At 45.7% G+C, this 15,146-nt stretch overlaps 2 protein-coding genes across 2 annotated transcripts in view; both read left to right on the forward strand.

The window, feature by feature from the left end:
* Positions 1-14,293, forward strand: part of RpL18 (ribosomal protein L18) — a 31,196-nt gene extending 16,903 nt beyond the window's left edge. Inside the window, exons 6-7 of the mRNA XM_084603587.1 lie at positions 13,496-13,565; positions 14,167-14,293. Coding sequence (XP_084459713.1) covers positions 13,496-13,565; positions 14,167-14,242 — 146 coding nt within the window. The 3' untranslated portion in view covers positions 14,243-14,293. The remainder of the gene's footprint in view (positions 1-13,495; positions 13,566-14,166) is intronic.
* On the forward strand, positions 3,622-6,828 carry LOC146188003 (uncharacterized). Its single transcript, XM_084603586.1, has one exon. It carries the CDS (start codon positions 3,669-3,671, stop codon positions 4,557-4,559), a length of 891 nt encoding a protein of 296 aa, XP_084459712.1. The 5' UTR covers positions 3,622-3,668; the 3' UTR covers positions 4,560-6,828.
* Positions 14,294-15,146: the final 853 nt, after the last annotated feature.

Raw genomic sequence — 15,146 nt, forward strand, 5'->3', positions numbered from 1 at the left:
CGGCCAGACAGCAATGAACGATATCTTTTCGGCGATGGGGTTGTCGCGGCGGGGATGCACAACAAGATGTTTCAACGGCATCTGAAGAACACACTGCAACCCGCTGCTACCCGAGCCGCCACGACCGCTATGGCACATGCCGCGCAGGCAGTGGCGAAGGTCTACGATGACTTGTGTTTTGGGCATAGGGGGAACATTGCCGTGTGCTACGACGGCACATGGATGACGCGCGGACACTCATCACATATAGGCGTCGGTGCCGTGGTGGAACTCTTCACTGGTTACGTGCTTGATTATGTGGTGTTGTCAAACTTTTGTCTGGGCTGCGAAATTGGTCCCAAGCCAAACACTGACGGCTACGAACTTTGGAAATCACGCCACCAGTGCCAAAAAAACACCAACTCCAAGGCTGGTCAAATGGAAGTAGAGGCTGGCAAAATTCTGTTTGAAAGATCTCTGCAGCGCCACAACATGCGCTACACAACCATGCTATGCGATGGGGACAGTCGCACGTTCAGTGCTCTTAAAGATGCTGCAATCTATGGCTACATTGAAATAGTCAAAGAGGACTGCATAAATCACGTGCACAAGCGTATGGGAGCAGCTTTGCGCAACCTCTTGCAGAGACACAAGGGTGCAGGGAAGCAAAGTCTTGGCGGCAGAGGAAGGCTGACAGCTGATCTAGTTGACAAGCTGGCAATATATTATGGCCGAGCGCTTCGATAAATGTAGGTGATGTGGATGCCATGCAGCGAGTTGTGATGGCGACATATTACCACATCACATCTACTGATGACTGCCCCAAACACAGTTTGTGTCCTACCGGTGAGAAGTCATGGTGCCGCCACAACGCTGCAAAGGCAAAAGAGGAGCCTGCACCAAAGCACAATTACAGTCTGCCAAGAGATGTGGCTGATGCTCTTTTGCCTGTTTATAGCCGTTTATCAGAGAAGAGCCTGCTGCAGAGGTGCATTCGGGGGAAGACCCAGAACTCGAACGAAAGCTTCCACTCGGTCATCTGGACCTTGATCCACAAAGAGCGGCACTCATCACTGTTTGCTGTGGAAGCAGCCACAGCAGAAGCTGTGCTGCGCTTCAATGCCGGCTGCAAGCATACAGCAGCAGCAATTCTGCAAGAATGCAGTACAAATGTGACAGCAACTGGGTCCAGGAGAGCTGAAGAAAAGGACTTGCACCGTAGCGTACGTTCTGCAAAGAAGCGGGCGGCTTCGCTTGGCGTTGCTAAAACAGAAAAAGAAAACACCGCGACAGCATGCACCCCGACTATGCTCCTGGTGCATTTTAATAGCATGAGGTCTTTGGGGTTGCCCTTCCTGATTAAATGCCGTGAGGCTTGAGTGCTTCCGACAATCCCCCAATTTTGGTAGTGTTGCATTTTTTAAAGATCAATATCTCTGGTCCTGTTCTTGCTATTGCTTTAAAAATTTTTTTTCTAGAAAGGGAATCCTGCGAGTCTCATGAAACCAAGGTAAATGCAGTGACGACAAAAGAAAATTTGCTGAGAAGGTTATGTTGTCTTCGGTACCCAAATGGAATTTTCCTTTCAAGCGTTTCCTATTGCGTAACTTTGGCTCAAATTGGCATAGGCCATTAATTTTCGCTTCAGATCACTTTCCACCTGTTTCTGATCTTGTTGACATATCAATCATTGACATAATTTACACCTACATGCTGTGAAGTGTTTTTCCTCGTTTTCTCAAAACTGCAATTTTGAGGGTGCTGCAATTTTGGAGGAGAGATATCTCTTAGTCTATTTGTGCTATAGCTCTCATTCTTGTCTTGTTAGAAAGAGAAAACCTTCGACAGTGCCGTAGGACAAAAATAAGTACAGTTATTATGCGGCAACATTTACAGAATTAATTATCAATCTTAGGTGCCAACCTGGGTTTTTATTCATAAAAGTTTGACTTATTGTAACTTTGGTTCAAATTCTTCTACCACATTAATTCATGACTAGCGGCACTCTATGATCCTTCTAGATCACTCTGGCAGGGCTATTCTCCTCATGCCATAAAGTGTTTAGTAATTAACTCACCTCCAAATGAAGAACATGAATTAGGTAATATTTTGAAAGCTATTTCATCTACAAGAAAACTAATCAGATATCTGAAATCAGCATGCAAAAGTACATTAATGGTGCAAGTTTCAGTCAGATCCACCCATAAATAAGGAAAAATGTTTTAAGGGGAGACGCGGGTCGAAAAGTCGCGGTTTTCTAAAAAAAAAATCACTTTTTCGTTTTAAGCTGCATTGTCATCTTTGGTGTATAAGCTTTTATTTCTGTAAATATCAAGCCGAAATTCGCACGAGAAGTTACCAAAAAATGCGCCTAAGTGAGCGGCGGTGACTCTATAATCCACCGAAAGTTTAGAAAGTCCGCGCCGTTTGCATCGTTCTCACGCAATCCAGCCTCACCGCCCGCCATTTGCAATCATCGGGGCGTGCAGCGTCAGCCCTTTCCTCCAAGGTTCAATGGCCGTCAGTCTCGTATGTTCACGGAGAATAAAAGAAAAACGAGACAGAAGACTAGACTGTCGCGTGTTTTGAATTGCGCGCCATGCAGCGCGGCGCCGCCATTGGACGGCGGTGCTCCTTTTGTGCAGTAAAGCCGAACCACCGCTGCTGCGTGTTCTCGAAAGCCGCACAGTTTCCCATGTTCTTTCCGCGTTTTCGTGATGACTAGCCCGAAAAAGTGCAGTTCCGACGCCCGGAAGTATCGAACTCGGCACAAGTACCGAGGGAAACGGCGTAAGACTGTTAAAAAAACGACAGCCGGGAATGACGCCCGCGACGCTCCGGCGTCGGTTAGGCCTACCGCCGACAACGGTCACCGCGACAGTGGTGAAATCGACGCTGCTATGGATTTCGTCAGTGCATCTCAGAAAAAGATGGAATTCTTCAAAAGTGACTCAAGGTCGGTCGGTGCCCCTGCTGCTAGCACGGTGTTGTGCGAGATCGGCGCATTGACGGCACTGGTGGCAGGATCGGCATGCCCTACTTGTCGCGAACGGAAACTCGCCGTCCGAGAAGCAGCTGAGAAGCGCAAAGGGCTTTCGTCGTACTTAGAGCTACGCTGCGAAAATCCCGACTGCCCAGAGTCTGTGCTTTCATTCACGCACACGTCGAAGCGGATCATTTCGGCCGGTGAGTGCGGTGACCCTGGGGCGAACACTCGCTACGACAGCGGGAGCTCGCGCGACGGCTTCGCCGTAAACGTGAAGGCTGTTTTGGCAGCGCGTGCTATAGGTGCTGGATATGACCAGCTTTCGCGATTTTGCGCAATCATCGGCCTTCGAAAACCACTGCATCACAAGACATTCCATGCTATTTCCAAGAAGCTCCATGGTGCTGCAATGGAAGCTGTTCGCCAAAACTTGGAACAGGCACGAAAGGTGACAAAGGACGCCGTTGGCGGCGGCGATGTGCCGGTCATGTTTGACGGCACGTGGCAAAAAAGGGGCCATAAAAGCCACAACGGAGTGGGCACAGCTGTGTCCCTGGACACAGGCCTTTGCTTGGACTTTGAAGTCCTTTCTAATTACTGTCTTGCTTGCAGTATCCACAAGCCCATGGGTGATGATGATGAGGTATGGCAAGCCTTTCATCGCCCTGTATGCGAAAAGAACACTGATTGTTCATCTCATGCTATGGAACCTGAGGCAGCAGTGCGCATATGGCAGAGGACTTTGTCATATGAGACCCCACTGCGGTTCACAACTTTCTTGAGCGACGGTGATAGCAAGGCCTATACTGCTGTCTGTGGGGCTGAGGTGTACGGTGACACTGTCATCGAAAAAGAAGAGTGCACTAACCACGTTGCAAAACGCCTAGGCACTGCTCTGCGAAAAATGACAACGCCACTGCCACGAGGTCAAAAGCTATCTGTCACAGCCATCCAGAAACTGCAGACATATTATCAAATAGCCATAACAAATAACAAATGCAGCGTGCGCAGCATGTACACTGCTATATGGGCCTCCTATTTTCATAGTTGCTCCAGTGATGGGGCCAGCAGCCACAAATTTTGCCCTGCTGAACCAGATTCCTGGTGCAAACATAGGCGTGCTGAAGCACTGGGGGAGCCTACACCACTCCATACCCCTTTGTTGACAAAAGCTCAGGGCTTGGCAATTATGCCTATATACAAGCGCCTTACTGATGAGAAGCTCCTGGCTCGGTGCCTTCATGGCAAGACGCAAAACGCAGCGGAGTCGCTCAATAGTAAAATATGGCTGCTGTGTCCAAAAACAAAATTTGCTTCTCGGACATCTGTGGAGACAGCCACGGCTATTGCCGTGCTGTGGTACAACAAAGGCCATGCCGGCTTTGAAGAAGTCCTTCAAGAGATTGGGGTACTTCCCCCAGAAGAGTTGGTTGCACGCAGCGACCATTCTGATTACATGCGCATAAAGAAGATGAACTTGAAGCGAACCGCAGAAGCAAGGGCGCACCGTCGGAGCGCAGTGAAAAGGGCTCGCACCGAGGAGACCAACCGTAGGAGCCGGGAAGGGCCAAGCTACAGCGCAGGAGCCTTCTAGGAACTGTGTGTGCTTTCTGTAAAGCTGCTCTTGGGTGTGACCAAGATTCATCGGAAAACAATCGCATTTTGAAGAATAGAATGTTTTGAAACTTTCAAACCTGTTTTTCTCATTTTGAAATTTTTTTATATTTTCGTGTCTTCCGGGAAGCCTTTTGTACTCTTAGAATTGGTGTATACTAACGAAATTTGGCATACATATTCTTGAAGGTATGTAGAATGCCGATATCTACTTGAAATTTCATTATCGGTCGTCAGTAATTACAATATAACGAAGCTATGTTTCAGGGAACTGAAGAAAGCAATGGTTGAAGTGTCAATTTTTTTGTCTAACTTCCAATAACTGAACACGTTTTTTGACTAGATATCGGCACTCTGTGATCTACAAAGAGCTAAATAAGCTATAGCACAATACCTTTTGTGAAAGTTTAGGGCATAAAAAAGTGCCCATAAAATCGTTATAATTTGTCATTAAAGTATAATATAACTTCAGAACTGTAGCAGCTACATAAAAACTAATTGCATATTTGAAATCTGCATAAAAAACTGTCTGGTTGGCTGAATTTTGAAGTCTCTGGTACAAATAATAAAAAAAAAGTTGTTTCGAGGAGCCTCTCCCCTTAAGAGGGGTGTCCCCCCTTAACACTGGCGAGACAGGATGTGGTGAGATGCTGTCGTGCCCCCCTCCCTTTTTTCTTTCTTTGTGCAGAGGCGTGGGCTTATAGGGGAGGAGTATTATTTTAGATCGGCCATAAAATCAGTACTAATGAACTAGCTTCAAAACATTTTGTGTTGTAGAAAAGATTGATCAATAGCCTTTGATGGGCCTTTTAATCAAGCCACTGAGCTGGTATTGGTTGCCTTTTTATTGTCATCACAGTTTTTTTAATCATATATCAATGGCAGGGTTTGGGCATATATTTACTGCACACTCTGTGCTTATTGAGAAATGAGAGATGCTGGCTTAGAATAGTGACTAGCTTACGCAACCCACCTACACTGCTTTTGGCAAAAAGTGGGTGTAAATTGTTTTGAGCTGTTCGATTTCGCGGTGTAGCTGTATGTGCAGTGCAAGTAGTACTTAGCTGACTTGTACTGCTAGTAGAAGTGCAGCTGTAATGCATAGAGATAACAGTGCCCATAAGTAAGCAGGAACGCCAGTGACCACAGTTCCCACAGAGTGGTAGCAATTTCTCTTGAAATTAGGCCGATTGGGTTAGCTGTTTGTAGAGCCTGGGTTGCACTGTTGTGCAGTAAGTTCAAGCTTGCTGCCATCATTTTTTGTCATTTATAGATGGTTATATATGTAGATGGGGTGGCATTTTAACAGAGAAAGTGATTTCGTGAAGGTGGCTGATGTCTGCACTTTATTGCAACTAGTTGTGTACAAGTTATTTATGCAGTTCGGTTTATTGGCAGCCAGTGAGTGATGTGGGCAGGCTGTAGCTGTTGTGATTTGATGATGACGCTAGGGCTAGCTGACAACCAGGCCTGCGCTTTAAATGCCTAATTTTCTGAAGAAGTCCTTAACGTCTCATTAATAAAGACATCACACATCAACAGTCTGAACTGGTACACCACCATGAACCTCACCCAATTGAACGGTCTGAGTTACATCTCTCAGTATTTGCACGGAATCAAAAGCTGTGGAGGTTTCAGTGCCTGTGTACGTCCCAACAAGAACATCTACGACAATGCAGCGTGCCCAGTGCATGCGTTGTGAGACTTTTTTTGCTGTATCTGAATCCAGTGCAAACATCTAAGGTTGAATGCCATTGTTCCAAAGAGTGTGTATAGTTTATCCACAATAGTGTTTTAGCATTACCATACGACAAACACTATCACAGTAACTGTGACGGCGGCATATGATGCTAGCTAGGAATGCCTATCGGGTCCATCGTTACTGTATTTGCTGTGCCTCTCTTTGGCTGTACTAAAAGCTGAGTTGGCAAGTAGGTGCAGCCATATTCTTCGCGAACCTTTTATAAGCTTTAATCAACAGAGTGAAGTGTACATAACCATAGGTACTCAATTCTACAGCCTTTTCTGCTTGCTGCAGCAACCTTAGTTTGGGATGGGTTAAGTGTGTGCATGTTAGTCTCTCATCGTCGGTTCATGGTCTGCGACAACACCCTGCCCCCGTAGGCCCCCCTAATGCCGTGGTTGCATGGGTGGTCGACTACAGACCAACACTAACGTTGATGGGGTGTCGCTACGATGCCTTGGCAGTACCAGGTGTGATGGCATCCCAAAAGCACAGGGCCATCACGTATATATCTGCCTACATTTCACGCTCGAGTGTTCCAGGGCTGTTTACTGTTTGTGTCCTGAAAGTGCATTCACTTGCCTGGCACAGGGCATTAGTCATCACGGAGGGGGGGGGGACAACTACAGATGCCTGCCGCGACAGCACTGTGCGTGCTCGGCTAGTTTGGGTTGGTCTAGCTTAATTTATGTTTATGCGGTGATCTAATAATTTGACCTCCAGTTAATGACATATTTTTTTACATTCTCTTAGTATGAAGCAAACTTGAGCTTTTGTTCCTTTCGGCCAATTTTTGTTGATATCAAGATTCTATATGCAAGCACAAAAGAACTCTACCACACAGTGGGTTCAAAGTAATGGTGCAGTATGATACTTTAGTCATCCATTTGCTATCACAATGGCTGCCTGCACTTCCTGAGCACAGGGTAACTACAGGGTTTGGTTGGAGGTGGGTTCCATAGTAGAAGCTGCCTTATACAATAAAACACGATTAATTTGACCCTCATTAGTTTGTAACTTCAGACAATTCAAACTGCCAGCTTGGCTCCCTGCCAATAACTATGCGTCTCTGCTATCTAAGTGGGCTCCAAATAAGATTGGCACTTCATCAGGTTATTATGGAAGTGGCCCTATTCAAAATGCTAGCTCCGTGTGGCAGAGTCCGTCATGCGCCTCTGAAGTACATGCGACAGCAGGAGTGACAGTGAACTGATGGCCTTATCTGTGCGAACAGCGCAACCATGCAGTTTAAGTATTGCTATTCTGAGCTATGCGCCAGCCTATTGTGATGGTGGTTCAGCCAGAATTGCCAGCCACCCAGCTCTATTTGGCACGTATGTCACTGGTTCTTTCCTCTCCCCTGCTTCTCTCGTCACTGTTCATGTGGTTCCCTTATGCCAGCTCCACGTGGTCGAAATCTGGAACCCTCCACCACTACGGTGTCCTAAAGGCTGTGACGCTTTGGAATGTTAACACTAGTCAGTGTAGGCCAGTTATAACCAAATATTGTTGCGTCTGGACTGGCAAAAAGGGGAAACAAAAATGTGAACATATTTCCCCATGCATGTAGGCTTGCCGACTTACCGGCAATGAGTGAATCGGTTTGAACAACACTTAATGATTGTAAGGAGCACTAAACACTTTATTACAGGATACACCAATAGCCATCAAATAATTGAAGCATACTTAAAAAGTCGGAAATTCGTGCTCGCTTCAGCGGCAGCTGAACTTGACAGTCGTTGTGAGCCTCGCTTTTAGCAGCATGTACTGGTACACACTGGCAGCAGTGCTTGCGGGCACAAAACCAATCAGCGAATGAACTGCAGGACATCCCCAGCTGTGCATTCCCCAACCTGAGTGCTCTGGTATCACATTCTGTTAACCGTGTTTGTGGTGAAGCCACTTCAATTCTGCTGCGATGTACAGTACGACATGGTACAGTAAAACTTTGTTAAAGGGGGGACGAGGGTCTTAAAACTAACCTTTCTAGTTATGGCTAGAATCTAACGAAACTTTGCACTCAGATGCGGTTTTCTCTCCTGATTTCAAAAGTGTAATCACAATTGAGCTGGTGATCTTAGATCAAAACTTATCTAACAAAGTCCAAAGCATAATTAGTAAATTCTTTACGCAGCTTTAATGAACTTTCTCGTTACATTTCGTTGCTTTTAATTACATAAATTGATAGCCAAAGTCTTCCCATACCCGATGACATCCTTCGTTTTTCTCAAAAAGGCACGTCATCCTCACATATGTTGAGGGTAAAAGGCTGCATTATTTGACACGAACTCATTGAGCTAATCTCCAATTGACATTTATCAATTGCCTAAACTAAAAAATTAAAAATGTCATCGGGTACTTCATTTCTCTCTGAAGAAAATGGTACCAAAGTTATTTGTGTGAACTAAAAACAATTTATCAAAACCCTGCGTAAGACTAGAGATCGACCAAAAATATGAAACTGAGAAAACGGCATTTGAAGCTTCACCACATATTATAACTTGAACAATCAGTAGCCTCACTGTGATATTTCTCACCAAAAATGTCATGCTCTTCCCATTTCCAAAACAGTCTTAGGATTTTGAATATGTCAACTAAAGCTGAAGTTATCACCATTACCCATGGCCAAGGCAGCGTATGCCATTAGGAAATCAGCAAAATTTTTTGCATGCTATATTATTTTAATGGCAGTTTGCAAAAATCTCGATAGAGTAATGTAAGTGTTGGATCATCCCCTGATCTCTTCAATATGACTGCAGTGATGCTAAATTTGTCATTGTCACATGAGGACAATGTAGAGAAAAAGCTCAGTAAGGCTGAGTGCAGTGTCCTGAAACAGCACTGAGAAAAACCTATTTGCATTTTGAGACAACCTTTAACTTTTACTACACTGCAGCTATGGTAATATAAATGGAATCGTTGTGAGGCTTTGTTCTTTATGAGAAAGGCTATGTACTAAACATATAACGGTACCCTCCCCAAATACTGGTAAAAGCTTGCCACAAAGTCTAAGTATACCGCCACTAGAACCAGCGTGAGAAGCTTCATTTACCACTTCATATGCCTGTGGCAGTGCCCTTCAAGGCAAACAAATACTCGAAATTACGATAAAACGGTCTTGCAATATTAATAAACTTGCACAAAGTTTAAGGCTAAAACACAGCGGCATACTAGAATGACCTAATAAATTGGCTAATGTTCCAGAATGAAACGTAGCTACTTTGCTGTACAGCGCATGCAGGGCCGCACGCGGGATCCCTTGCTGGAGCTAAAGCTCAATGAGAGGTTTTTACTGTCGACAATTTTGACTGTCAATGGGAACATGCCAGTCAAGTTATACTTTTTTTTTTTTTAATTCGAACATCAGCTCCCTCTAATATCTTTCCAAATTCAGTGCAGGCATACACATGGAACATAACTTCACCCCAGGTAAAGCGGAACCAATCTGCTTAAAGGAGTATAGACACACACATCTTCTGTTCCGGTATTTTTGCTGTAATCGATCCAGTGGTCCAAAACTGGGAATGCGACCCAAAAAACCCCAGCACACCTCAATGTTTTATCAGGGCCAGTTTCGGTTTTGATCTCTCCGGGCATGAGCGCGCGATGACGTCAAAGATACGAGAATGCCACACGAGCCCCCCTACTGGCAAAGTTGGTGATCGCATAAACACAGAATCTGATTACTCATTCGGACTGCATTTTTCGTCTGCGATTTTGACTGTTTCAGCAACACTGATCCTTCCTCTTTAATATATAAAAAAATCAGAGCCGAAAACAGTCGCGAAATCATTTAAAAAGTCTGTTAAAGCACGCAAGGTGGCTAAAGAAGGGGCAGATAAGACCCATGTTCAAGCGCGTGACGCGTCAAATCGCGGCGTCGCACGCCACTGAAATTTTGCAAGGCGGCAGGCCTACGCTTTTTCTCCCTAAAGCTGGCTTTGCCGCTTCACAAACCCCCAGCAAGTAATAAAAAAAAAAGGTTTCGCCGCCCAAACCTAGCATTTTCACTGGCCATTTAAATCACGTGGTGCGATTTCGACCACGCCATTGGCTGTCAGTGTGGGAAGCGGCCATAGCTCGTCTGCTCTTCATGCGGCGCGTAGCTCGCTGTCACGCTTGCCCGCTAGTTTTCTCTCGGCGTGTTTTAAAAATTTCACGCATCTTCGTGCTCGTCGCTGCGATAGAATTCGAGAAGAAACGTGACTTTCGGTGTCGAAAGTACCGATCAAACCACGCGTTCAAGGGAAGTCACCGGCAAAGTGAAACTGCGTACAGTGGAGACGTCCGCGGAAGCTAGGCCTAACCTCGGCGGAGGCGACACTTTTGACAGCTCGAAGCCGGCCGGGCACTGAAGTTTCAGTGACAGCTTAGACGATTTCGTCAGTGCATTGGATAAGAAGATAAGGATCTTCGAGCGTTGAGGAGACCTAGTACGGCGAGTGCCTTTATCGGCGAGATCGGTGCCACGAACGCACTGGCGGGCGAGCAGCATGTCGGGAGCGCGGACGGTGCTAACTTTCCGTTCGCGAGTTGGCCAAGAAGTGAAAAGCACTCTCGTCGTTTCTAGAGCTGCGTTGCAGCAGTGTAGCGTGTGCCACGTCCGTTGTGTCGTAGTCGTGCGCGGTGTGCAGCTCCGGTGGACGACGCCCTTCAGCCAGCCCGAGGGAGATTTTTGCCGTGAACGTCAATGCAGGGGTTGCGGCGCTCGTTATTGGTGCTGGATACAACCAACTTTCCCGATTTTGTGTGGTTCTTGGTTTGCCGAAACAAGTGCACCATAAGGAGTTTAATGCCATAACAAAAAATGTGCACCTTGTGGTTACAAAGCAGTGGCTGACAGAAGCAAGGTCTCAGCATCACTAAATAGCCAATAAAGCACGCCTTGAGAATGCTGCTCACAATGTCACTGTGGGAGCAACATATGATGCTGGTGAATTCTAAAACTGTGCACTGTATCATAATACCCTGGCCTGCATTGTGTGCAATTTTCATGCAGATAGTGCTGCTACAACAGCAATAAACAGCTTTTGTATCTTTAAATCACATTTTTCTCGAATTTGTATTTTGGGCCGAATATGAGTTTTGTGCACAATATTTTATGTCGTTAATTAGTTCAATCAACACCAAATTTGGCATGCATAATCTTTAAGATGTGTAGAATGCAAGTATCTAGGTTTAAATGCAATCAGCAGTATTTTTGGGCATGCAAATTTAAAAAATTATCTGGTACTAGCCACTAAAAACAAGGCACCAGATATAAAATTGTCTCAAAACATTGCATGCCAAGGGAATGTTGCTATGTTGCTTATTTGCACTCAGTGGAGTGTTGGGGACAAGAACTAGTTGGCTCTGCCCTACCATGCTTGCTGCTGTGTACAGCAGCTGCACAAACATGCATTGTTTTTCACTTATGCATGGCATTTAGAATATGAAAACATTAAGCTATTTTAAAACTAAAAGCATATTTAGAAAGAGGAGATCAATCTCTATAAGTGGTGCAATTTTCATTCACCTAGCATCAATATTAAGAAAAAAATGTTTTCAAGTAGCATCTCCCCTTAAGCGTAGCATAATTAGTACTGCGACGTTTTGCCCTATAGCACTGACGTTGCTGACATTGCCGAGCATTTTGATTCCGATCTGCTCGCCTGCGACTGAAGCGACGAAGCAGGAATCAGCAGCAGTCACGAAAGCTTGGTGGGTTGACGCGCAGGAAATGTCAACTGGTAGGACATGTTGAACAAAGGAACTGATTACCATGAAGATGCTGCTTTCTCATTCCGGTTGGCCAGCGCTGTGAGCCAAGCTGGCATTCTAAAAAAAATATTTTGGTATAGAATTATACAATGGGGCAATCAGCCACCGTAACCCGTAACCTCTCCCGATAGCTCCCGTGCTCACACCTACTCACGCCCTGATTGGTCCCGATGCGGCAGGCCTGCATGCCGCCGTGCAAGCATATGAGATGGCGCAGTCAGAGCAATCTGGGTGCGTAAAGTCGTTGCCGCCGCAATCGGCTCCCAAGTCATAGCGGCCTCATTCATAGCCTCCGCTATCGGTAATCAAGCCATCGCGAATCACTCTTCATTCGCTTACATAATTATTTGTACAAAGGACTATCAATTACGATTAAATTGCGAGGATTGTTCGGCCAGTGCTGAGGTCTTGGTAGAAGTAATTACAGCGATACCAGCGAACATTTTTTTCCTACAGCTGCTGCCCGGCGCAACGTACCTGACATCTGCTAGCTCCACTGCTGAAAGCGTCGTGCAAAGCAGGAAAATATTTTGAGATGGGCTTGCTAGTAAAGCTGCGCTAAAGTCCTACGTTTATAACAGCGTTAGCCCTTTCCCAAGCACCGTTCGCTGGCACTTCGATGTGAAACCACCTAGGGCTACCGACGTCTAGGCTCGGCGGGAAACGGCGCAGTTCATTCCCGGCACGCCATCGTGAGGCACCGTTGCCAAAAGCCCTGCACTTGTGCAGGCACATGTATTGTTGGGGCCGGAGTATAGCAGGCAGTCTCCATATGTACACCGGTAAAGTAATTGTAACGCTCAGCAACGAAGAAGCCATCGAGTAAAGCGAGCAGAAGCGTAGAACTTTCTCAGGGCACGGCCTGGAACCTGCGTCAGCGCCGCTGCTGTTAGAGTCCGGCCATGTGTCGTCACTGCTCTTTGCTTTGCTGACCCCACGTCACAGTTGTTTGATGACGTCATGTTGTTTACCTATGTGCACGTTTTCGTCAGAGATGTCGCTGTCATTGGGTTTTGAAAAACGGAGTAGTACTTGCCTGGATTGTTCTTAAAATCAAATTAAAATATCTTTGCGGCAACGTGCAAGGTTGGGATTGCTTGGGGAGTATCTCTGTATAACCAAGAAAGCAATCGTATTCCTTCCAACGCTCCGAAAATTGGTGTCTATACTCCTTTAATGGCATTTGTTCTGTTCTTTGCAATGTGCAGGACTTCTGTAGGATAGGCCTAACTGGGTGCATATTATACATATTATGCAAATATGCTTACATGCTCTGCAGTGTCGACAGTCCTCTGTTAGATCCATATATCACTCTGGGGCAATAAATCCCACATTTTGTGCATTCTTCAAGTGCTTAGGAAAAGCTTAAGCTCTACGTCTGACATGTTGATATTGCTTTCTCATCTGTGCAGGACCACGTAATGCCCGCGAGGCCTGCCGCCACTTTGGACTGGCTCCTGGAGTGCCTCACAGCCACACAAAGTGAGTACTGTTTTTTTTTCTTCTATTCACCTATTGTACACACACGGTACTGCACTAGTAAAGTTCTTTTAAGTTTGAGTCGATCCCACAAAGATCATGAAGTAGTGCAATAAATCAGAGTATAAAAAAGCCAACAGCTGAGCATATCTATATGCAGCCTAGGTGGCACTAGGTCTAGCCTGCTTGTCATTGAAGTTGCAGTGGACAGTCATTTGGAACTAGCCACTGCCTGGCGAAAGATGTACAAACCTATTATCACTGTGAATAATCTTGTTAAAATGAAGAAATTGTTGGTTTTTCACATTGCCCTTGGCAAGGAAGCGAGGACAGTTTCAAGGGTGTGATTATCGAATGTCCAGCTTTCTTGTAAATCATATTGTGTAAAACTTTCCTGTACATTTAGAGTGGTTTTTCAATGGGGCAATTTGTGTTTTTGGCCAATGCTAAGAATATCTGGATTCGGCTGTAGGTTTGAGTGCAGAGTAGTGCCTGAGAGAATTTTCTCGTGAGAAGCGGAATATTTTAGATGTTTCAAGACATCAAAATGTTTGTGCGTATAACTTAAGCATGTTGCTTACTCTTCTCTTCTCTTTTTTACTAGGCCTTATGTGCGATCTAAGGGACGCAAGTTTGAGCGTGCCCGTGGCCGAAGGAAGAGCCGTGGCTACAAGGCTTGAGCACCGCATTGCGGCCATGTTTCCAAACAATAAAAAAAATCACCTGTGGCATCAAGAGTGCTTGCTCAACACTGTTGATACAGCCCTCATTTGGCAAAAGCTGCATTCTCCACGACAGCAAATGAAGCTGCAGTGCCATTTACCCAGCCCCGCCGGGGTGGCGCAGTGGTTACTACGCTCGACTACTGTTCCCAAGGACGCGGGATCCAATCCCGGCGTCAGCGGCAGCTTTTCGATGGAGGCGAAAAGCAGGTGCCCGTGTGCTGTGCGATGTCGGTGCACGTTAAAGAACCCTAGGTGGTCGAAATTTTCGGAGTCCTCCACTACAGCATCTCTTATAGCCTGAGTTGCTTTAGGACGTTAAACCCCACAAACCAAACCATTTACCCCAAATCAAAAAAAATTAGTGCACTGCAGAATCTGCATTCGAGTAATGCGGATGCTGCTGTTGGTTCCTTGTAGTTGCTTCTATTTGCTTAATTTTGTCTACCCATTTTAGTCTGGTACTTTCAAATTGCGTGCCAATCCCTTCCTCAGCCCTTTTTTGGCTCTACTTCCGGTTGCGTGGCGTCGCATCCTCTACCTCGCATTCAGTTCTTGTTCATCCATTTGTCTTCAGTACTTTCAAATTGCGCGCCAATCCCTTCCTATGCCTTTTTTATTTGCTCGACTTCAGGTTGAGTGATGACGTCAGCTTAATTGGCTGATTTAATAAACTTTACTATTTCATACATTCAAATGTGACGCCAAGCCATTGGCTCGCGGTAGATGATCGGAATTATGACCGTTTCACCTTCCGGGGCGGGGCACATTGGTAAAGCGCTCGGCTGGGGTTGCAAGAGATGGAGGCTCTATTCCACATGGACTTTTTTTTTTTTTAATGAGTCGCACACCTATCAAAGGG

The sequence above is a fragment of the Amblyomma maculatum genome, chromosome 5 (genome assembly GCF_055883805.1).
Source record: "Amblyomma maculatum isolate TAMU_Amacu chromosome 5, ASM5588380v1, whole genome shotgun sequence".
Lineage (NCBI taxonomy): Eukaryota > Metazoa > Arthropoda > Arachnida > Ixodida > Ixodidae > Amblyomma > Amblyomma maculatum.

Bases quoted from the DNA above. Each gene is read 5' to 3' on its own strand.
- LOC146188003 (XM_084603586.1), top strand. From the start codon at position 3,669: ATGGAACCTGAGGCAGCAGTGCGCATATGGCAGAGGACTTTGTCATAT.